The sequence below is a fragment of the Corythoichthys intestinalis genome, chromosome 8, assembly GCF_030265065.1.
Source record: "Corythoichthys intestinalis isolate RoL2023-P3 chromosome 8, ASM3026506v1, whole genome shotgun sequence".
Lineage (NCBI taxonomy): Eukaryota > Metazoa > Chordata > Actinopteri > Syngnathiformes > Syngnathidae > Corythoichthys > Corythoichthys intestinalis.
The window spans coordinates 24,887,445-24,912,251 of NC_080402.1; the positions used below are offsets into that span (position 1 = coordinate 24,887,445).

Here is a 24,807-nt window from a genome sequence, read left to right on the forward strand (position 1 = left end):
GGGGGTGGGGGAGACTATAAGCCAAGTGATTGGGAGGGGTAGAGTGTACACAAATCAGCACTGTGATCTAGAACCCAGTAATCGTGTGAATCCCTTGTGAGTGTAAGCCCGTTGGCACCCGACCCTAAGCCTTCAAGAAAATGAGGATCCTTATACTTAAAACAAAACTTGAAGTTATACACTAAAGCTGAAATACGTAAATTTGGATTCTACAAAAATAAAAAATATTGCTATTTGTAGAAGCCATATTCTCTATCTCTACCCATGCTGGTGTGAATTTTCTTCGGCCTTCCCCCTCATTCCAGTAGCATGCGTGTTAAATTCACTGATGACTCTAAATTGAGAAGGAAAGCTTGTTTGGCAACAATGGAATGGAAACCAATAGGGTGCCTCCAGAGTCATGCAAGTCAATATACAACATAATCTATGCATTTAGCAAACTGATATGTCTAGTGTCATAGTGGTAAGAAAACATAAAGATGGGAAACATATACTGTATGAAAGACAGCAATGTATTTCTAAGAACATTAAATCAAACTTAGATTCAAGGGCGTATGTTTGCATAGGGACAGTAGGGACAAAACACTACCAACTTTTCAGGGTGTTCAAATTGTCCCCACCAACTTTTAAGCAACCTTATTTGCATTATATAATGACTTAAGTTATATAATTTAGATTATATTCCCGTATATTGTAAGGATAGAATTGAACCTGCCATTATTAAGTGAATTACTTTATGTTCAGACTTACATTGACCCCCTTTCACTTGCTGAATGTGCCAGTCCAATTTTTTCCCCTCAAACTCACGTTTGATTGGCTGATGACTTGACCCCCCCCCCCCCCCCCCAAAAGCAGCAGTGTTTCATCTGAAAGAAGGCTCCATTTTTTTCCTTATATTCCCTAAGAATTTTTTTGTTACATTCAATTTATTTAGACAATACTGAGTGGTCTTAAGACAAATGCTTATTTTTTGCATTCTGGATAGTTAAGAGATGATTAACATGATTTGTGTTTCTTGTGTATGATTGCATATAATTTATGTTCAAATTTTGCAATTTTAATTTGCTAATTAAATCCAGACATTTATTCTGGAAGTTTCCAAAATGTTTAATTGGTAGTTTTTGAAAACAAAGGTTTGAATCGAATGATGTATCACCTGAACCAATACATATGCACTCCAAAAACATACCTACTTAAAACTAGTTAAATTCTTTGTTTTCAGTGTAAATTTACGAAAAATAAGTTAAATTATCTGGTAGTGCTTCGAGTAAATTTTACTCTTAGATTTCTTGAAATGAGAAATATAGCTATCTGAAAATAATCTAAACACACTTATTTTAAGCAAAAAAAGATTTTTTTTTTAAATGTTCTTAATTCAAGAATATTGTTCTAAACATTATCTGAAACCTTTTTTTTTTTTTTCTTTTTTGATTAAGGTGAAAAATGACCAATTTTTAGATGTATGGGTTTAATAAGAAGAAATTGTAATATTTACTTAAAGTAAATTGAATAATATGACCCATTAATCTGTTTACTAGATGGAGGAAACAAGATGGAGGAAATTATTCCGCTAGATTTAAGAAAAATGATCAGACTAAGACGTTATAAATTTGCAGTGTGAAAGTCAATACAGATTTATTTTGCATTGATCATTTAGCCGATCCATTAATTAGATTCATATTCGTGAGAAATGTAGCCCTGACCCCCTTCACCCAATCTATTTGGTCTTATTGATGTCCTGATCCTAGCAAAAAATGTACATGCAAGTTATGCTGTTATATCGTCCCTACCAATAATGAGACCAAACCTACGTCCTTGGTTAGATTGCTATAACTTGTCTGCAAATTAAAATCAAAGATAAGAATTCCTGTAACCACAAGTAATAGTGACATCTAGCGGTTATTAGAAAACCCTTATAAAATTCTGAACCAAAAATACTTGACTTTCCAAACCAGATCATATACTGTCACAATACACCTCAACTCAGTAAGCATGGAAAAGGTAACTCACAGAAGGAGGTGTTGCTGGGATTTTTGTGTGTGTGTACCACTAAAGGATAGCAGCAACAGGTCGTCATTGCAGGGGATATATTGTTGAGTGTGGTGTACTCTGTTCATCATCTCGAGTACATTCACACACTGTAAGAGCAGTCTTGCACAGTATTTTTCATTATTATATGTGCAGTTTTTCACATTTCAAAAAGTAACGACTTTTTGAAAGGTAAAAATTGATTTTAAATTGATGTTAAAAATTGCAATGTTAGTGAATTGGAATGCTTAGAAAAATAGCTAAGAAGCTGATCACCAAAATGTTAAAATATTGCCAAAAAATGAATGGGGAAGATCTGTAAACAAACCTCTTCAACTCGTCGAAGTTAATGGCATTGTTGGCCCTACTGGGCTACCTTGTTTTATTTTATGATCAAAAACTGCTGATTATGGGTCAGTAAAGTCCAATCTTTATTTATTAATTCAGCAAGCGACCCACTGACATGATAGCGGGACTTTGATGATTGGAACAATTTGACTCTCAAAGACATTATATGATCGAGTTCCATTACTTCCCATGTCAAATAATTAAATGAATAGGAAATTACTAAACAATGGAAGAAAACATTCTATTCAATATAATGCTACGTTCTTTAGGTAAAAGTGTAAAGTGTTTGCATGTGACCAAAAGCAAAGCAAGTGTGGCAGAGTTACTGTGACAAAGTTGAGCGACAGGTGGTCTACAGACTCCCTCCACCCACACACGACCAAACTACACAACAAACAGATCATAAATGCCGCAGGGCTACAGGAAATCGTCTCCATAGTAACAGAGTCCTGCCATCCTGCTTGGTACACACGTCTGAGTTCACACTAAGGACCACTGCAGTGAATTATACAAGACAAATATCAACACAAAATGCAATTCCAACACAGGCAAAAGCCAATAATTTAAAAAAAAAAAAATTCACTAAGCACAAACCCAATTCCAGTGAAGTTGGAACGTTGTTAAACATAAAATTAAAAATAGAGAAGGGTGATTTACAAATTATATTCAAGCTATATTCAATTCAATACACTACAAAGACAAGATATGTAATGTTCAAACTGATAAACCTCACTGTTCTAAGCAAATAAACATTAACTTAGAATTTTATGGCTGCAACATTTTCTAAAAGAGCTAAGACAAGATCGTGTTTACCACTGTGTTACATAGCCTTTTCTTTAAAAAAAAAAAAAAAAAAAAAAAACATTCAATAAACGTTTGGGAACTGAGGAGATTCTTTTCAAGTCTTGCTTGATGTACAGCTTCAGCTGTTCAACAGTCCGGGGTCTCTTGTGATATTTTTAGGGCTGCAGCTATTGATTATTTTAGTAGTCGATTAAATGATGAACTAGTTAGTTCGAATAATTGTGTAATCTAAAAAGGAACATTGAAAAAAAAAATCAAAATACCTGAACTGAGCCACAAACGGTATAAAAAATAATTAAATGAGGATCTAAGTACAATAAAAGAACAATAGCTTCAAGGCTATAAAATGCAAACTTTTTTTATTTATTTTTTTTTTTTTTACAGTGCTCTGAACAAATGTTCAAACACAAATTCCCACAAAAAACAGCTAGATATACCTATAAACTAAATTATGAATGCATTAAAAAAAATTGCTCAAACAAAAACTTATGCCTATGTTGGTCTTAACAGCAGGGGTGAAAGTTGGCGGGAACGGTCAGGAACGCAGTTCCGGTAAAAGATTCAGGGCCGGAACGCAGTTCCGGTATAAGATCCAGGGCCGGAACGCTGTTCCAGTATACGGTGCTTTGATTCCGAAAATATGACGGCAACTGTCAAAACGCTATGTAAAAAATATTTTAAAAATACAAAGCTGCCACACATGCATTTCATCTTCAAGTAGAAAACAATCTACAAACATCAGATTTACATACACAAGTGTTAACAACAAGCATAATAAAGTGCTTGTGTAGCGTAATCCGTTTCCACCGATATTTACTATTTATTTTATTCCACGGTCAGCATGGAGGTTTCCCCAGCTGCTGCAGTTATCTGAGTGTGACGATGACGAGTCATATCAATGTGCGAATACACGCAGCAAAGCAAAATGCCTGGACTCATTTATCCGTTCAATTAGCTGACATACTGACATGTGATCACCAGAGATAGTTAGCTCTGATTGGTTCAAATGTGCATGTTTTCTGAAACAGCAAAAAAAAAAAAAACAAGGGCAATCCAACAGAAAATGGATCAAATCTTTAAAAGCAAGGAAACAGTTAAGGTGGCTTATTTATCATATTTAGTTTTATTTGCTCTGAAGGGGAGGTTCAGAACATCTTAGCTGTCAATGTGCACTTTGGACTTATATTTGTTCATTTATGTTAGACTACTGATTAATTTCCTTATTATTTAAAAAAGTCGATGTTTGCGCGATCTTCAAAATATATTCCATTTCCCTCTGCATAATAAGTCATAAGTAAGTATAAGTATATATAAGTCATTTGTACTTATTTTTCGGAATGTATGTTACTTATATCTTTATTATTAAAAAAAAACAACAACAAAAAGTAAATGTTTACATTTATCTTCAATTTTAATATACATCCTATGTTCTTAAGTAGTTAAAATTGAGATTTGGAATTTAGTATGTGAGGAAATGAGGGAAAATAAAAATTAGGAGATGGAGGTTGTAGCTGTTTTTGTTAACTTTTATTTTGCAAGTCATTGAAAAAATACAATTTTGAATGAAACTCAGTTTTTTTTTTTTTTTATGTGTTATACAAATAACTGACCAATACAGTTTTCTTTGCATTTCAGTAGTTTTGACACCCCCCCCCCCCCCAAAAAAAAAAAAAAAAAAATGTCGCTCCGTGGCGACCTTCACGCCAGGGAGTTCCGGCAAGAAATTCTATTCACTTTCACCCCTGCTTAACAGGGAGCAGCCGGATACAGCCATGTGAAATGAGTTATGTCATATTAACTGTTGCCACTAGAGGGCAGTGTATCCACCCAAATCAATAAAACTAAATGCAAACACTTTCAAAACAAACCATTACAACGCCACTTTCATCAAACAAATCCTCGAAGCAGCAAAATTTAATTCAAATTTTTTTCTAATGGAATTACTCAAGTTAATCGATTAATCGTTGCAGCACTAGATATTTTACACTTCATAGTGCGCCACACATTTTCAATGAGTCCGGGCACTCTAGTACCTACTACGGGTGGGAACCTCTTGGCACCTCACGATACGATACAATTTGCCATACAAAGCTCATGATAACGATGGTCTCACGATGTGGCGATACAACAATTATCGATACATTGGTTAGGAACACACTCAACAAAAAAACAAGCTATCTTCATCCTTCTGCTCTAAGTTTTTCACTAGTATACGTCCACTCCATTTGAACTGCAAGGGTGGCAGCAAATTAACCCCTCCCACTTCTAACGGGCCCCTCACACTTCTATGGCTGTCAGTGGCAGCCAATGTCAGGCAACCAGGTCATTTTGGGCCATTTCAGGTCCTGTTGATTTTCAGTCACTTCCTGTTAATTTGGGGGCATTTTATGGGTCAGTTCTTTTTGATTTTGGGTTACAGAACAAGAAGTGACCCAGGAATGAAAAGGCAATGATGCATAGACTTCACTAACAGTTAACGAGACAGCTCCTACAGACAGAGGCGTCACGTCCCATTAGGCAAACCAGGCAATTGCCTAGGGCTCCCAGCCAGCAGGGGCCCCTAGAGGGCCAACAGATTTAGCACACCAGCTTTACTGTACTGTCGCAGCAACAAGTGTAGGGAGTGTTTCAATACCATGGAATCATTTGGCAGATTATCTAACGATTCTGTTATCAATCCCAATCAGCACTAACCATGTCACGTAGAATATACATGTTTAAGAAAGTCCAATCAGCTTTTAATACCACATGATTGTTTAAAGAGTGACTCACCAAGTACTCTCTGGAAAGTCCTTCCCGAGTTGTTCTACGTTGATTTTCACAGGCTTAAGCCTGTCGCAATATGCAATAATTCCATTTATCACACGATAAATAAAAATGAAGGCGGTAATTTTTCCGCTGCGATTTATCGCGTCGCGTGCACGTGAGTGCGCGCGTGCGGCAGACCCGCTGTTAAAAGTTCGGATTCCTTGTTACCAACTGCGCAAAATGCATCTTCGTTCCAGGTCCGGCAAAAAATAGCGCCGGAGTCAATCGTTCCCATTATATCCTATTGTTCAACGTATACCGGCCGCGCCATTGCTCCGGAGTGACTGCGGACCATCTCCGGCGTGGCGGTGTTGTTGACGTGTGGGCGCTCCCGTCAGGGGTGACATTTCACGCGGGGCGGCTATTTTTCGGCACAGCACCGGATATTTGAGTGGCAAATTAAGAGCGCTGTGCTTCAAACTCGTCCTGTTTATGAAAGTCGATTGTCATATGCTGGTGTTGTGCAGTAATGAGCAGATGTGACTTCTGTGGCGTTTGCTAACTTTTTTAAAGCGCGCACACACTAGATATCATGAAATAGCAAACTAGATGTGCTACGTTCCATGCCATTGGCTACGTGAGCCCAGAGTGATTATGGGACACGTAGTCCATATACTACATCGATGAATTATAAACCGCCATGACTGAATGGAAGTTAAGAAGGCCAAATCAATCCATACCAGTGACTATAGATAATGCTGCAAATATTGTTAATTCAGTACGTGACACAGATGGGTTTGGACCACAAATAGGATGTTTTGCTCATGTAGTAAACCTAGTTGCTAAGAGAGCTGTAGCAATCAACAGTGTGCCCCGCCTCACTTTACAAACAGTAAAGATTGTTCTCAGCACTTTTATACTAAATTTCTTCAGATCAGTAAGAAGTAAGCACATAGATATTATGCACTAAAATGCATGTTTATATGATGGCAATTTAATTTTTGCTTGTTTGCAAAAAAAAAAAAAAAACGAAACAAAAAATACATTTGTTATTTTTTTTCCCAGAGCATTAAATGTATTAAATCAGATCGAAAATCGTGTGCCCCGTATCGAAAATTCGTACCGAACAGTGACTTAACTGTATCGTTGCATCCCTATGGAACACCATTGCAGAAGCTATGAGGGGAAAAGTTTTCATTTGCCTAAATGCTTAAGTTATTAACTGTAATTGTATTTTTTTTTCTTGAAAAACACATTTTATTTATTCTGTGTTTCTGTGCGGTATTAATATTGTTGTCTTTTACTTAAGAAGCATGGTCTATTGTTTTTAGTTGTGATTTCTTATCGCGTTTAAATGGGTGTACTTGATCTATTAATATATACTGTATTCTCACTGTTATTGTAAATTGGTTTTAAAAAAAAATTAGCGGGGGGGCAATAATATCGCATATCGCAATAATTTATGAGATAATTTATCGCATACTAAAATTTGTTATCGCGACAGGCCTACACAGGCTACCTCATTATTCATGTGACTACTTAAAGAAATGGTGAATTTTTCCCAAAAAGTCTATTAATGAGTCTATTGTATTCTTCGTCGAATACTCTATAAGAAAAATATATCATACATCCATCTAAAATAATCCTAAATGATTTTTTGTTAGCAATTTTATTATTCCTTTTAGCAAGGTTCCTTGGGTATGCGTACGTTCCCATAGCAACCAGTCCTGTTATTGTCCTACGTCGCAAGCACTGAGTATTCTGGGAGCAAGCATTTCGGGCAGAGGACAGCCACCTGTTAAAATGTGTGCTTAGTTTTCGCCACTTTTATGGCCAAGATGACCGCACGTGCACACAGCGTGCACTCACCCCCCCTCACCTTTGTGTTCATTATACTGCGCGAGTATGTATGTGTGTCACGTGACTCAAAAGGGCCCCATGTTGCTTTTTGCCTGGGGCCCCCGGGGACCCTTGCTAAGCCTCTGCCTACAGACATTGCGCCACGGCTTCCCGTAGCGGGACGGGCCAGGCAGAGCGTTCAGGGAGCTTTCATTGCGATAAACTCAAACCACGCTGCGTTCTAACGCAGTATTTAGGTGGAAACATGATGAAAGTTTTGGTGCGTACAGCAGTCAGGCCAGGTCAAGGATTCGAGGTAATCATAATATAAAAAAGAACCATGCATGCACTTTGAAACATTGTGAAAAAAATGAAATGAATGGAACAGAATATTTATGTAAAATGAATGATAACTGCCCGGTTTTCTGCTTTTAACCAAGAATCTAGACTGTTTTGTAAGATATGCTTGATTGTATGACCATTATACTCTGCGGTTTATACAAGCTCTCCCAAGCTATTATGAAGAATACAGTTACAGCCCATAATCATGTGCTTACATTTTTATTACCGGCAATTGCTCACATTCTGATGATAAATAGATACACAAACATATGTTGATTCATCACACGTCTCAGTACTTTTCCACCAAGCTACTTCGAGTGCAAATGTGTGTTCAAAACAAAGTTATCTTGCTCGCTCAAGAGTGTAACTGTTAATTTAATCAATGAGTGTGACTGTTAATTTAATCAATGACTAGAATAAGGAACTTGCCTGATCGAAACTGCCACGTTGGACAACAGCGCTGTAACTATGTTCTGCCCAGCAACAAGCCCTCAATAAAAGTCAGCAGCGCGGGGAGCTCTGAGAGAGACTTCGATGAGACGTTCTTAGTCACGTTGCCCGATCTCAGACCTCTCCCCAAACTGCAGCTTGGTAAAAGTCTACTCTCTGACTCCTGCCTCCTTGTGTCCTGCCTTTGTCACCTCGCTCTGGGTCAACAGCTAAATTGAAGAAGTTGTTTTAGACCCAACAGTTTTACATTCATATCAATAGAAATTCTGGGATTTACGCATTTACTCACAAGAATTTCCAACTTAAAAAGCTTTGTTTTGTGATGGGCGCCATGTTGGATTTTGTATCCATACACAATTGTGTGACTTTACATTCAAATAATCAGCTAATTTTCAGCCAACTGCCCGTTTTTTGGCAAAAAACTAGTAATTTAGACATTTCTACGTACATACAAAAAAAAATCGGCTTTTACGTGTTTTATTTTTATGTAACATATCAATCTAATAACAACGAGGGCCAGTTAGCCGGCAAGACTTGTTGAAGAAAAAGTGACATCGGAATTCAACCTAAATAAGTTGTGATTGTGTATAGAAAAATGCAAAATTTGCTTTTGTTGAGTAAAATTAAGATGATTCTGCATGCTTTTCTTAAGTATTAAGTTTCTGATGTGAAAATTGAGTGAGCTGTTGAAAACTTTGAAAAAAAAAAACTTAGATGATACTGTATGTTAAATAGGAGTGGGAACCTCTTGGTACCTCATGATACGATACGATTTGCGATACAAAGCTCACGATAACGATAATCTGTCGATATAGCGATACAACGATTTGCGATACATTGGTCAGGAAATCATTCTAGGATATTCTACAAAAAGCTAATGAACAGAAAAACAAGCTTCTGCTGTGAATTGGAATGAGTTTATCACTAGTAGACGTCCAATCCATTTGAACTGGGAGGGTGGCAGCGAATTCCCTGCCATCCCTCCCACTTCAAATGGATTGAACGTCTATGGACGTCAGTGGCAGCCAGTGCAAGGCAATGAGTAATTTTGGGTCATTTAAGGTCATTGACCTTCTGATTTTCAGTTACTTCCTGTTGATTTTGGGGTATTTTAGGGGTCAACTTGCTGTTTATTTTGCGTTACAGAACAGGAAGTGACCTAGGAATCACCCAAATGAAACTCAAACTCAAGAGGAAATGACCTGTAAATGCGCTAAAATGAAAAGCAAGTGACCTGTAAATGCCCCGAAAATCGGACCGAATGACTGTGAATGCTCTGGTTTTGAATGAACGAACGTTCCCAGTCTAAATGGATTGGGCGTCGAGCACCACCAATGGCAGCCTTTTTTTTTTTTTTTTTTTTTTGTTAATTGACACCTTTTTAAAATGATATCTCGATTCTTGACAGGAGCATATCGATAACCTTTTGGGATACAAAGTATCATGATATATCACCATTTCCATATTTTGTCACACCCTTAATGTTAAATATTGCTATTGATCCTGAAAATATAGGTGATTATCTCTGCATTTGGGGATTTTTGTGCATATAGTGTAAAATCTGACAATTTCATGGCCATTTTAAAGCAGAAATGTAATCTAATTTCTTCACATGCCAAATAGGGTCACAATTAAAGTAATTAAACATTGTCCAACAAATAAAGCATGAAAAAATAATTGATATGTTATATATTTGACAAAATAATCGCGTTTCCGAAGTTCGAGCCTGAAAGGGGACGAACCCGGAAGTGATACGTCACATCGGGAACATCGATGGCAGCTCCATACATACGGCCGCCATACAAAGCCCTTCAAACAATGATTCAAACAGCGATATAAGCGATAGATCGAGCGTAAGGGAGGAGATCCAAGTTTTTGAAGAGTTGGAGGAAGAAGAGGAGGTTGGAATTTTATGTTGGACCTAACATGTATTAGCCGGACGCTAATCAGGATGCAAACAATGTGCCTAGACTACCTGACATGGAATGGATACAAGACCCATCGAGATTACAAGATTGGTAAAATATAGGCTGTTATTATTTTCATGATTTGAAGATGCAGGCATTTGCACATAATTTTATGTTTTTGTCTATCTGATGACATTGTTAAAAAAATAATAATAATAATCAGACTTCATGTTCATTTTGGCAGATCCTGCAGCTCTCGTGCATATAAAATAATAATATAAAAACATTGGGGGGAAATAAGGAGATGAGTCGTTGATGGCTTTCTCCACTTTATTGTGGCAGCAATAAGAAAACAAAATAATAGCGGACTGCCGCCACATTCGACCGCAAAGTTTTGTTTCTCGCTGATCTCCTCCTTGCCTCCTACTAAACCAGCGTCTCTTAAACGGGTCGTGCATAGTCTCTTGTTATGAGCTTTTTGTTTACAAATGTATCGAACACACGACGTGCTGACAACTTTGTTTCTGTATTAACACATGGAGCTAACAGTACGAACACAGCTCGGGGCTCTCGGCAGGAAGTGGCGTCTAATGGCGTGAGGAAATGTAGTTTTTTCACACAAGCGAACAGATTACAAAGCACCATTTCAGTGTTGTCCCGAGACTACATTTCCCATGATTCACTGCGTGACCCGCGCTGGCTGATTCTCTGCCAGCAACACGCATGTTGTTGTCACCTGTCAGTGGCTCTCGTAAAACACAAACTAGAAGGCTATCAAGCGATCACTGTGAAAGAAACGCCGAACCGTACAAATGCAATGTAATGCTTGAAGCGTGAAGGTGGAAATACATAATACAAATACAAATAAATGTGCACAAACTTACCGGCGGTGTGTGTCTCTTACTGCAACGTGACTGTGAATTACCGCGACGCCGACCTGCTTATATGCACATCCACACCCCTTTCCCGATTGACAGTGGATTACCCCTTTCGGACAAGATCGTAGATGACGCACAATTTAAACACGCTTAACCTAGCGAACGCAACAACAACTATGATCAGGGATTGCCACGAGTTAACTTTCTGCTAACGTTGCTAGCTTATACTGTTCATTCCACAACAGTTGGCAGCTCTGCTTTGACAAAGTCATTAGTCATCTATCCAAAAATCACACTTACTTTTTGGCAAATCCTTGATCATAAGCAGACTGGTTAAGGAAGTAGGCATCTTTGAAGTGTTTGCAGCAGAGAACACTACTCGATGATGGCGTGAAATTCATTCGCTTTGTGCGAACGAAAGATGTCCATTTACGTGCCCTGCTATCCTTTGGCCACTCATACAACTTTTCGTTTGAGTGAGAACAAAACATCGCCACACACCGCCGTGGCATCTTACCGAGAAGCAATGCAACAAACAATACTGTTCTATGGCGGACTTCCCTCACACTTCTAGGTGTGACGTAATTTCCGAAGATTGCCGAGAAAAGCATTTTCGTTGTCAAGGGCGTTGCTATGGGTTAAACAAAGAATCTGGAAGGGTTGCGTTAAAAAAAAAAAAAAACGAAAATATGCTTATAACTGTTTAGCCTTTGATATTATTCAAAAACATGGTTGGCCAACCTTACTTCACATTTCCGCTTTAAGTTTTGTTATACTTATATAACAAATAATCGGGATTTTATCAGGGAACGACTTTTAATTTTTTGATGCCGCTGCTCAAGGAGACTCATATACAGTGCCTTGCAAAAGTATTCGGCCCCCTTGAACCTTGCAACCTTTCGCCACATTTCAGGTTTCAAACATAAAGATATAAAATTTTAATTTTTTGTCAAGAATCAACAACAAGTTTTTAACAAATAAAAAACTGAAAAGTGGGGTGTGCAATATTATTCAGCCCCCTTGCGTTAATACTTTGTAGCGCCACCTTTTGCTCCAATTACAGCTGCAAGTCGCTTGGGGTATGTTTCTATCAGTTTTGCACATCGAGAAAACAGCAGTCTTCAGCTCTTTCCACAGATTCTCGATTGGATTCAGGTCTGGACTTTGACTTGGCCATTCTAACACCTGGATACGTTTATTTTTGAACCATTCCATTGTAGATTTGGCTTTATGTTTTGGATCATTGTCCTGTTGGAAGATAAATCTCCGTCCCAGTCTCAGGTCTTGTGCAGATACCAACAGGTTTTCTTCCAGAATGTTCCTGTATTTGGCTGCATCCATCTTCCCGTCAATTTTAACCATCTTCCCTGTCCCTGCTGAAGAAAAGCAGGCCCAAACAATGATGCTGCCACCACCATGTTTGACAGTGGGGATGGTGTGTTCAGGGTGATGAGCTGTGTTGCTTTTACGCCAAACATATCGTTTTGCATTGTGGCCAAAAAGTTCAATTTTGGTTTCATCTGACCAGAGCACCTTCTTCCACATGTTTGGTGTGTCTCCCAGGTGGCTTGTGGCAAACTTTAAACCAGATTTTTTATGGATATCTTTGAGAAATGGCTTTCTTCTTGCCACTCTTCCATAAAGGCCAGATTTGTGCAGTGTACGACTGATTGTTGTCCTATGGACAGACTCTCCCACCTCAGCTGTAGATCTCTGCAGTTCATCCAGAGTGATCATGGGCCTCTTGGCTGCATCTCTGATCAGTTTTCTCCTTGTTTGAGAAGAAAGTTTGGAAGGACGGCCGGGTCGTGGTAGATTTGCAGTGGTCTGATGCTCCTTCCATTTCAATATGATGGCTTGCACAGTGCTCCTTGAGATGTTTAAAGCTTGGGAAATGTTTTTGTATCCAAATCCGGCTTTAAACTTCTCCACAACAGTATCTCGGACCTGCCTGGTGTGTTCCTTGGTTTTCATAATGCTCTCTGCACTTTAAACAGAACCCTGAGACTATCACAGAGCAGGTGCATTTATACGGAGACTTGATTACACACAGGTGGATTCTATTTATCATCATCGGTCATTTAGGACAACATTGGATCATTCAGAGATCCTCACTGAACTTCTGGAGTGAGTTTGCTGCACTGAAAGTAAAGGGGCCGAATAATATTGCACGCCCCTTTTCAGTTTTTTATTTGTTAAAAAAGTTTAAATTATCCAATAAATGTTGTTCCACTTCACGATTGTGTCCCACTTGTTGTTGATTCTTGACAAAAAAATTAAATTTCATATCTTTATGTTTGAAGCCTGAAATGTGGCGAAAGGTTGCAAGATTCAAGGGGGCTGAATACTTTTGCAAGGCACTGTATGCCAAAAGGAGGTGCCTGTTTTGGTTTTAGGTCGCTAATAGCTTTCATTTTGAAAATATTTGAATTTTAAGTTTTTGGAAATAGGCCCCCTACGGTGCGGCCCTGGACCCCTATGATTTATGTTTTACGCAACGTTCCAACTTCATTGGAATTGAGGTTGTAAACAGTGCTGACTAAGGCGTAAATCATATTGTCCACTCATTTTCTCCCTTATTTGGACATCACTCTGGATGGCTTGACAGTTAGTCGTTGGGCACAGGCCAAAATACAGATTAATGTTTAGATCTGGATGATTTTGAGTCTTCAGTTGACCTCTTAAGCATATTTTTGAAAGTGGAAAGAAACTGAAATAGTCACAGAACTCCCACGCAAACACCAGGACTGAACCATTTTTTAGGTATTGAAAGAGAACTCTCTGAGAACAGACACCTGTGGGACATCACACGAAAGTCCTCTGCATGCGAAGAGAGCAACTAAATAGTAAATAAATAAATAAATAAATAATCTATAACTCCAAGATTGTAGATTCAATCGCATTTTGGTTGTTTCGTTTAAAACATCCAAAGATTTTCCTATTCTAGTGAGTTATGACACTGTTTATATATAAACACTTGTGTTTACAGTGCACCACACAGGTCACATCTATGCTGGCTGACACCTTCTTACAAGGGCATAGGTTTGCATGAGGACGGTAGGGACATAACACTACAAACTTTTCAGCATGCTGAATGTGCAACCTTATTTTTTCAGTTATATAGATAATTTAGATGGTCTTCCCATATGTTGTAAGGATAGAATTGACCCTACCATTATTAAGTGAATTATTTTCATGATGTTCAGACTTGCATTTCACCACTTTTCACTAAAATTTCCCCTCAATCATTTGATTGACTGATGACTAGCATTTATTTAAAATGTATGTTTATTTTCTACATTATTTACCGGTATTTAAGAATATTTTTATTTGCAGCCTATGCAGACATTTTTTCAGATAATTATACGTTAATCATAGTCAAGGTAAAAAGTTTAATTTTTGTTGAGTTTTGCTGTGCTTGATGACAAAAGCAGTAGCGTTTTACCTGAAGGAAGGCTCTATTTTTATCTATTTTTGTTACACCCTAAGATTTTTTTACAGTTATATTTAATTTCTTTATTTAGACAATGTTGAGTGGTCTTAAGACATATGCTTATTTTTTGCATTTCTGGATAGTTATGAGATTATTAATAAGTTGGTATTTAATAAAGATGTCCTGATCGATCGGCATCCCGATCCCGTCATTTTCAAAGTATCGGAATCGGCAAAAAAATATCGGACATGCCTTTTTTTTAATATATATATATATTTTTTGTTTAAATCGTTTTTCTAATTGAATTTAACGTTACAGACAAAATGTCTTACACTCATCCAGAGTAGTTTTGGCTTAAAGTAGGGCTATCAAATTTGTTGCGTTAACGGCGGTAATTATTTTTTTTTAATTAATCACATTAAGTAATTAACGCATGCGCTGCACGACCCACTCACGCATTGTCGCGTTCAATCTATAAAGACGCCGCTTTACCTGTAGATAGCGCTAAAAGGCTGCGTATAATGAGTAGAGAGAATTTTGACAGCCTTGGGAGCCAATTTTTATGTGGCTAAAGATTTACAATATCTCTCTCAGCAATTAAATATAACGTGGGAATGTGGGGTTGAAAGGTAGTGGATGATCATTTTCTTAACACCCTATGTTCTTTCCCAACGCAGAGAAGGTATATCAATTGGTAGCCCTACGCACAGTCATGGTTGCACTTCCCATCATGCATTTGGGCAGAAGTTTAATGGCTGCAGTATCATTTACTGGAAGCTCAACAAATACACTAGATGGCAATATTTAGTCACAATATACAAAGTCACATTTATCCTTTAAGAATTACAAGTCTTTCTATCCGTGGATCCCTCTCACAGAAAGAATGTTAATAATGTAAATACCATCTTGAGGATTTATTGTCATAATAAACAAATACAGTACTTATGTACTGTATGTTGAATGTATATATTCGTCCGAGTTTTAAATCCTTTTTTTCTTAATGCATTGCCAAAATGTATATGATCGGGAAAAATTATCAGGAATGATTGGAATTGAATCGGGAGCAAAAAAATAAAGCAATCGGATCGGGAAATATTGGGATCGGCAGATACTCAAACTAAAACGATCGGGAACGGATCGGGAGCAAAAAAACATGATCGGAACAACCCTTGTATTTAATGTTTATGTTCATATAATTTTATTTTCAAATACTGTAATTTAAATTTGCTAATAAAATCCAGTCATTTATTGTGTAAGTTTTCAAAATGTCTCTTTCGTAGTTTTTTAAAACTAAGGTTTGAATCGAAAGGTGTATCACCGGAGCCAATACACATGAAAGTTAGTACAGTATATAGTGGTATAAAAAAGTATCTGAACCTTTTAGAATTTCTCACATTTCTGCATAAAATCACCATCAAATGTGATGTGATCTTTGTCAAAATCACACAGATGAAAGTACAGTGTCTGCTTTAACTAAAACCACCTAAACATTTATAGGTTTTCATAATTTAATGAGGCAGCATCCAAACTATGACAAAAAGGAGAAAAATAAGTCAGTGTACCCTCTGCCTAAGGAGACTTAAAGAGCAATTGAAACCAATTTTACCAAACATTTTAAGTCAGGTGCGTGCCCAATCACTGATGAGTGGTTTAAAAGCTGCCCTGCCCACTGTAAAACACACACCGGGTAAGAATTGTCTTGATGAGAAGACTTGTCTGATGTGTATCATGGCTCGGTCAAAAGAGCTGTCTAAAGACCTGCGATCAAGGATTGGTGATTTGTATAAAGCTGGGAAAGGACACAAAACTATCTGTAAAAGTCTGGATGCTCATTAATCGACAGTGAGAGAAGTTGTCTACAAATGGAGAGAGTTTGGCACTGTTGCTTCTCTCCCAAGGGGTGGCCGTCCACCAAAGGTGACGCCAAGAGTTTAGCGCAGAATACTCATAGAGTTAAAAAAGAACCCCAGAGTGTCTGCTAAAGACTTATACAAATCACTGGCACAGTCCAATATCTGTGCACACATCAACTATATGTAATACTACTGTATGGCCAAAAATGGTGTTCATGGGAGGACTTCACGGATGAAGCCACTGCTGTCTAAAAAAAGAATATTATTGCTCGCTTAATGTTTGCAAAAAGGCACTTGGACACTCCACAGAGGTTTTGGCAAAATACTTTGTGGACTGATGAAACCAACGTTGAATTGTTTGGGAGTAACACACAACGTCATGTGTGGAGGGAAAATGGAATAGCTCACAACATTAACACCTCATCCCCACCGTGAAGCATGGTGGAGGGAGCATCATGATTTGGGGCTGTTTTGCTGCCTCGGGGCCTGAATAAACTTGCAATCATTAATGGAAGACTGAATTCAAATGTTTATCAGGATGTTTTGCAGGAAAACCTGAGGCCGTCTGTCAGACAGTTGAAGCTAAAAAGAGGATGGATGCTGCAACAAGACAATGATCCAAAACACAGAAGTAAATAAACTTCAGAATGGTTTTAGAAGAACAAAATACACATTCTGGAGTGGCCAAGTCAAAGTCCAGACTTGAACCCCATTGAGATGCTGTGGCATGACCTAAAGACAGCGATTCATGCCAGACATCCTCAGAATCCGGGCGAACTACAGCAGTTTTGTAGAAAAGAATAGGCCAAGATTAGTCTTGATCGATTTGCCAGACTGATCTGCAGTTACAGGGAGCGTCTGGTTGAAGTTATTGCTGCCAAAAGGGGGGCACAAAATATTAAATCTGATGGCTCACTTACTTATTTTTCCCCTTTTGTCATCGTTTGCATACTATCCTCATTAATATATGAAAACCTATAAACGTTTGGGTGGTTTGCATACTATCCTCATTAAAATATGAAAACCTATAAACGTTTGGGTGGTTTTAGTTAAAACAGACATTGTTTTTTCATCTGTGTGATTTTGACAAAGATCAGTCCATATTTGATGGCGATTTCATGCAGAAATGTCAGAAATTTTAAAAGGTTCAGATACTTTTTCATACCACTGTAAGTCCATATAGATTTATTTTGCATTGATCATTTAGCCTATCAATCAATTAGGTTCATATGTGTAAGAAATGTAGCCCTGACCCCCGTTCACCCAGTCTGTTTGGTCTTATTAATGTGCTGTCCTCAGGAAAAGGTGTACATGCATGTTATGCTGTTATATCATCCCTACAAATGTTGAGACCAAACTTATGCCCTTGCCTTCTTAATACGTGTTGTGTTTCATACTAGTTTAACAAGATACAGTATTGCTCGGAAACTAAGAGAATATTTATGATCAGAAAAAAAAGACAATAAAACTATCATTCTCCAATTACCTTTGTGCTATCCTGGCACTTGAACACATAGCAGGCACAGCATGGAGTGTCTCTGAGCAGGCATCCAAAGCTGCTGGGCTCCTGGCTGTTGTGAATGAGCTTGCTGACCTGGTGAGGTTGGCACTCGAACAGCACCGTGTGCGTAAGGGGGTCCCAAAGCAGCCCCTCAGCCCGCATGCATACACACCGGACCCACGATGGAGACACGTATAGGGACACATTGGTACTGGGCTCCTGTGACCTACTGACTTCAGCCACCACCCAGGGTAGCATCGCCATTGTTGTCATACGGTGGACAGTGATAGAGCCGATTAACGTCAACTTGTATTGCACCTCCTCCACTTCTGCTGCGTCCTCCATTTTATCGCCATGTTGCTCGAACGTTGAATGAGAACTTCGCGATGTCTCTCTTGTGGGTTTCACTTCAAAATAAAGGCCCTCCATGGCACCTTCTGCAAAACATGAAATGGGAGAATAACATCCATGCAAGGGTATAGGTTTGGTCTCAACATTAGTAGGGACAATATAACAGCATTACCTGCATGTGCACTTTTTGCTGGGGACGGGACATTAATAAGACCAAACAGATTGGGTGAACGGGGGTCAGGGCTATATTTCTCACGAATATGAATCTAAGTAATTGATAGACTAAATTATAAATGCAAGAAAAATCTCCATTGACTTGTATTAACTTTCATGTGTATTGGTTCAGGTGATACAACGTTCGATTGAAATCAAACCTTTGTTTGCAAAAACTACTAAACATTTTGAAGTGCAAGTCCCTTATCAAAGATACAAGGATCAATCAAAACATGGGTCCAATTCTGGGAGACACTGGAGCACCCCTACACTCAGACTAAACTACTGTAATATTAAAGTGATTTGGGGAAAATAAATCAATGAAACTCTGAAGCCACCGCGATGAATTACGGTAATGCACATAAATGCAAACAATGATCCAAATGAGGGACGGCTAGCTTGATTTAGTTGTTCCTTGTGGAGGCTGGCCTGACTGCAATTGTTTTGCAAGTTAGCGAGTTCAAACAGATTCATGCTATGCTAACTCTGATGAAGGTCAGACTTTTAGTAGAAAAATTTGTTGTGTTTCCCCCACCTCCTCAACATTGACGTCTTTTTACATTACTTACAGTGGCTTGTGCTGGCTGGAAAAAAACTTTTAATATCCCCCTCTTCAAAGGGGGCGGAGGAGGCGGTCTATTTGCATTTCTGTCGGCGGGGTTGTGTGAGTATGCATCTGTGTGGTGGGAGGAGGGTGCAGTCATCAGTAGGGGTGTGACAAAATATCGAAATGGTGATATAACGTGATACTTTGTATCCCAAAAGGTTATCGATATGCTCCTGCCAAGAATAGAGAAATCGTTTTAAAAAAGGTGTCAATGTGTGTAAAATAAAAATAAAAATGAACGAACAAGTTGCTACCAAAATCTTCCATCATAATAGTGTCTCAGTTAACCCTAAGGCTGCATTGACGGTGCTCGACGCCCAATCCATTTAGACTGGGAACGTTCGTTCATTCGAAACCAGAGCATTCACAGTCATTCGGTCTGATTTTCGGGGCATTAACAGGTTCAGGTACCTGTTCGTTTGAGGGCATTTCAAGGTCATTTCCGGTTAAGTTTGAGTCACTGCACACTCTCATTTGGGTGATTCCCAGGTCCCTTCCTGTTCTGTAACTCAAAATAAACAGGAAGTGACCTATAAAATACCCCAAAATCAACAGGAAGTTACTGAAAATCAACACGTAAATGACCTTCAATGGCCCAAAATTACCTCATTGCCTGGCATTGGCTGCCACTGACGTCATTAGACGTTCAATCCGTTTGAAGTGGGAGGGATGGCAGCGAATGAACGAATGTTCATTCGCTGCCACCCTCCCAGTTCAAACGGATTGGACGTCTACTAGTGATAAACTCATTCCAATTCACAGCAGAAGCTTCTTTTTATGTTTATTAGTTATTTGTAGAATATCCTAGAATGATTTCCTGACCAATGTATCAACAATCGTTGTATCGTCATATCGTCAGATCATCGTTATCGTAAGCTTTGTATCGCAAATCGTATCGTATCGTGAGGTTCCAAGAGGTTCCCACTCCTAGTCATCAGCCAATCAAATTTGGGATTGAGGGGGAAAAAAATGGACCGGCACATTCAGCAAGTGAAAAGGGATCATTGTAAATCTGAACAAAATGAAAATAATTCACTTAATAATGGTAGGGTATAGGGGTGTAACGGTACATAAAAATCTCGGTTCGGTAAGTACGTCGGTTTTGAGGTCACGGTTCGGTTCATTTTCGGTACAGTAAGAAAAAAAATGCAAAATATAAATGTGCTAGTTGTTTATTACACACTTTTGTGCTTTCAACAATAGGAACAGTAGCCTATACAAAGCTAGAATTCTGCTCAAAAAGTAGCGGGTATTTAAAGATAATAATCCAACAACAATTTGCCTTTTATACCCCGTGTATTGGTCAGCTTTCTTTCTGAAAGAAAGAAGAAAAAAGCAGTTCTGTACTAAAGAGAAAAGCAATCCCAATGACAAAGATTTTAACATGTATTTTATAAATGAAATGCCTAAATGATTTTTTTTCCTCTTATCAACGGTTTTCAAAAGCTTTATTGGTGGATTTTCTCAAGTTAAAGCGCCACACAGAAATTAATCAATTTAATTGTGTTAGCAGGATCTGTGTATTATTCTTATCATTTAATTACAGGTGTGTTAGATCATTTCAATTTATTTTATTTAAATGTGCTATTATTTATTTTATTATGAGTTTAAATTTTATAAATGTGATGTAGTATTCATTTATATTGTATATTTTATGTTGTATAACTTTAGTTCCTATGTGAATATTAGTTCCTACTTGTTTTGTTGCGGCAGGAGGGTTTTGTATTTAACACGGGGCCGTGTTGGTTATTATTATAGCGGAGAAGACAGCAGTAAATCAACAAAGACAAGTCAACTGTGCCCCGATCTACCACTCAAGAGATCTGATGGACTCAAAAAGTGGGTTACGATTGCATATTAGTTTGAAAATCGACCGGATCCACCGTATTTTTACACGAGTGACTTCCGGTCTACCCGATCCTAGCTACCGGTTGTAGTATTGACGCAGGAGGGTCGCGTCTCGTGTCAAATAATAAACTCTGCCGTTCTTTTCGCGTGCGTCGCGTTGAGCCACTTCTGGGACGCGTCTAAAATGCGGCCGCACTGCGACTGGTGTGCATTGGCTGATTGACTTTAAGCCCGCGTTTCACTGCATTCTCGCGGCGGCCACGTTGTCACACCGTTGACGTTTCTGGGTTATACTGCCCTACCGTGTTGGTCCTCATTATAGTAGAGAAGACAGAGTAAATACAGTGCCTTGCAAAAGTATTCGGCCCCCTTGAATCTTGCAACCTTTCGCCACATTTCAGGCTTCAAACATAAAGATATGAAATTTAATTTTTTTGTCAAGAATCAACAACAAGTGGGACACAATCGTGAAGTGAAACAACATTTATTGGATAATTTAAACTTTTTTAACAAATAAAAAGCTGAAAAGTGGGGCGTGCAATATTATTCGGCCCCTTTACTTTCAGTGCAGCAAACTCACTCCAGAAGTTCAGTGAGGATTTCTGAATGATCCAATGTTGTCCTAAATGACCGATGATGATAAATAGAATCCACCGGTGTGTAATCAAGTCTCCGTATGAATGCACCTGCTCTGTGATAGTCTCAGGGTTCTGTTTAAAGTGCAGAGAGCATTATGAAAACCAAGGAACACACCAGGCAGGTCCGAGATACTGTTGTGGAGAAGTTTAAAGCCGGATTTGGATACAAAAAGATTTCCCAAGCTTTAAACATCTCAAGGAGCACTGTGCAAGCCATCATATTGAAATGGAAGGAGCATCAGACCACTGCAAATCTACCAAGACCCGGCCGTCCTTCCAAACTTTCTTCTCAAACAAGGAGAAAACTGATCAGAGATGCAGCCAAGAGGCCCATGATCATTCTGGATGAACTGCAGAGATCTACAGCTGAGGTGGGAGAGTCTGTCCATAGGACAACAATCAGTCGTACACTGCACAAATCGGGCCTTTATAGAAGAGTGGCAAGAAGAAAGCCATTTCTCAAAGATATCCATAAAAAGTCTTGTTTAAAGTTTGCCACAAGCCACCTGGGAGACACACCAAACATGTGGAAGATGGTGCTCTGGTCAGATGAAACCAAAATTGAACTTTTTGGCCACAATGCAAAACGATATGTTTGGCGTAAAAGCAACACAGCTCATCACCCTGAACACACCATCCCCACTGTCAAACATGGTGGTGGCAGCATCATGGTTTGGGCCTGCTTTTCTTCAGCAGGGACAGGGAAGATGGTTAAAATTGACGGGAAGATGGATGCAGCCAAATACAGGAACATTCTGGAAGAAAACCTGTTGGTATCTGCACAAGACCTGAGACTGGGACGGAGATTTATCTTCCAACAGGACAATGATCCAAAACATAAAGCCAAATCTACAATGGAATGGTTCAAAAATAAACGTATCCAGGTGTTAGAATGGCCAAGTCAAAGTCCAGACCTGAATCCAATCGAGAATCTGTGGAAAGAGCTGAAGACTGCTGTTCACAAACACTCTCCATCCAACCTCACTGAGCTCGAGCTGTTTTGCAAGGAAGAATGGGCAAGAATGTCAGTCTCTCGATGTACAAAACTGATAGAAACATACCCCAAGCGACTTGCAGCTGTAATTGGAGCAAAAGGTGGCGCTACAAAGTATTAACGCAAGGGGGCCTAATAATATTGCACGCCCCACTTTTCAGTTTTTTATTTGTTAAAAAAGTTTAAATTATCCAATAAATGTTGTTCCACTTCACGATTGTGTCCCACTTGTTGTTGATTCTTGACAAAAAATTAAAATTTTATATCTTTATGTTTGAAGCCTGAAATGTGGCGAAAGATTGCAAGGTTCAAGGGGGCCGAATACTTTTGCAAGGCACTGTATAATCTACACAAAGAAACTGTAACCCGATCGACTCACAGCCTCAAAAAGTAAGGGTTAATTTACGTCAGAAACTCGTTCGGCACGCCTCCGTTCCGAACCGAGCGCTACGTACCGAAACGCTTCAATACAAATACATGTACCGTTACACCCTTAGAAATTACCCATTTAACTGAGGTCATTATATAATGCAAATAAAGTGGGTTAAAAGTTGGTGGGGACAATTTGAGCATCCTGAAAAGTTGGTAGTGTTATGTCCCTACCGTCCCTATGCAAACCTACGCCTTTGCATCCATGCATCCGTTTTCTGAAGCATATGTCCTTAGAAGGTCACGAGTGTGTGGGAGCCTATCTCAGCTGGCTTTGAGGGAGAGACAGGTGGCACTCTTGGCTGGTCACTAGATAAACAACCACTCAAAGTCACAGTACCTACAGGAAAACCTACACAGGAAGGCCAGAGCCCAGATTCAAATTCACAACCTCAGAACTGTGAGGCAGCCATGCCAATCAGTGAGCCATTTTAAAACCCTCACTGAAATATACAATATTTTGCTATTTACAATAATTCCATTCTGTCTTAATGATGTATCTGACATGCATTCCTGACCTCCTCAAAAATCCCAAAATAAAAGGGATGATAAGTCATCAGTCATAGGGTATGCTGAAATGACCACCTGCTGTTGTTTACATTTACACTTTCAAGGACACACACTTATACTGCCCGGATCATATTTGGACAAAGACAGAAAAATATAATCGATTTCAGCTCCAACGTTTAAAGGGCATGCCAGGACATCTACAATGACATCATTCATTGAAACACCAACTCTGTAATAATCAACTATTAAATCCTATCATCATTTAGAAATGATGCTATTCAAAAGCAATTGTATTACAGTCCCTTTATTACGGTCACTTCCACACAATTTTACGCACGTTTTAAACAACATCTAAACATATGTATTTTTCGGATCCTCTTACTTGTTTCGTTTAGAAGCGGAAACAAGAATCGCTGGTCCAGGCTTGCGCTCCCACGGAATTCGTAACTCACGCGAACACAACCACATAAACGAAGCGGACGTAGTTATGCAGAGAGTGTGGTCGCTTGTTTAGTCGTGGTGATAAGTTGGAGTTAAATTTAGATGAGGTTCCTCTCTGCCTCCATGCATGCACCAACAGACCGGGACACATGATAAGTGCGTGGAGGCTGCGTGCACAATACTCAGGGCACGCCCACCCAAGTCAAATGCATACAGGAAAGTACTACCAGTATACAATGAGCCCTCGTTTTTCGCGGTTAACGGGGACCAGAGTCCGCCGCGATAAGTGAAAAACCGCGAAGTAACACACCACCCCAGAGAGATACATAGACACTGCTGCAGTGGCGCCTCCAGAAATTTTTCATAGGCGTGGCCAGATGGGGCCACTTAAAATCTTGGGGTGGCCAAAACTAAAAGCCATAATTTCAGGTTTTCATTATATTATTGCAGTAAAAAGGTCAGGGGAAAACTATCAGAAAGACTTAAGGACACGGCTACTGATATACTTTGGTGTATTGTGAAATATTTGATGTTACTAATGATTTAATGTGCATAGTCCATAACTGTCCAGTCAACATTTTGAGTTCCACAACAATTCTGTTTTATTGTGTTATGTATATATTAGGCATAAGGTGTACATTTAAG

General features: G+C 38.9%; 1 protein-coding gene across 5 annotated transcripts in view; it reads right to left on the bottom strand.

Annotated features, from left to right (window-relative positions):
• tbc1d1 (TBC1 (tre-2/USP6, BUB2, cdc16) domain family, member 1) overlaps positions 1 to 24,299 on the bottom strand; it is a 105,949-nt gene extending 81,650 nt beyond the window's left edge. For all 5 annotated transcript variants that reach the window (XM_057842834.1, XM_057842833.1, XM_057842831.1 and 2 more), the window contains exons 1-2: positions 24,104 to 24,299; positions 18,117 to 18,568 (exon numbers count right to left, since the gene is read on the bottom strand). In XM_057842834.1, coding sequence (XP_057698817.1) covers positions 18,117 to 18,560 — 444 coding nt within the window. In that variant the 5' untranslated portion in view covers positions 18,561 to 18,568; positions 24,104 to 24,299. The remainder of the gene's footprint in view (positions 1 to 18,116; positions 18,569 to 24,103) is intronic.
• Positions 24,300 to 24,807: the final 508 nt, after the last annotated feature.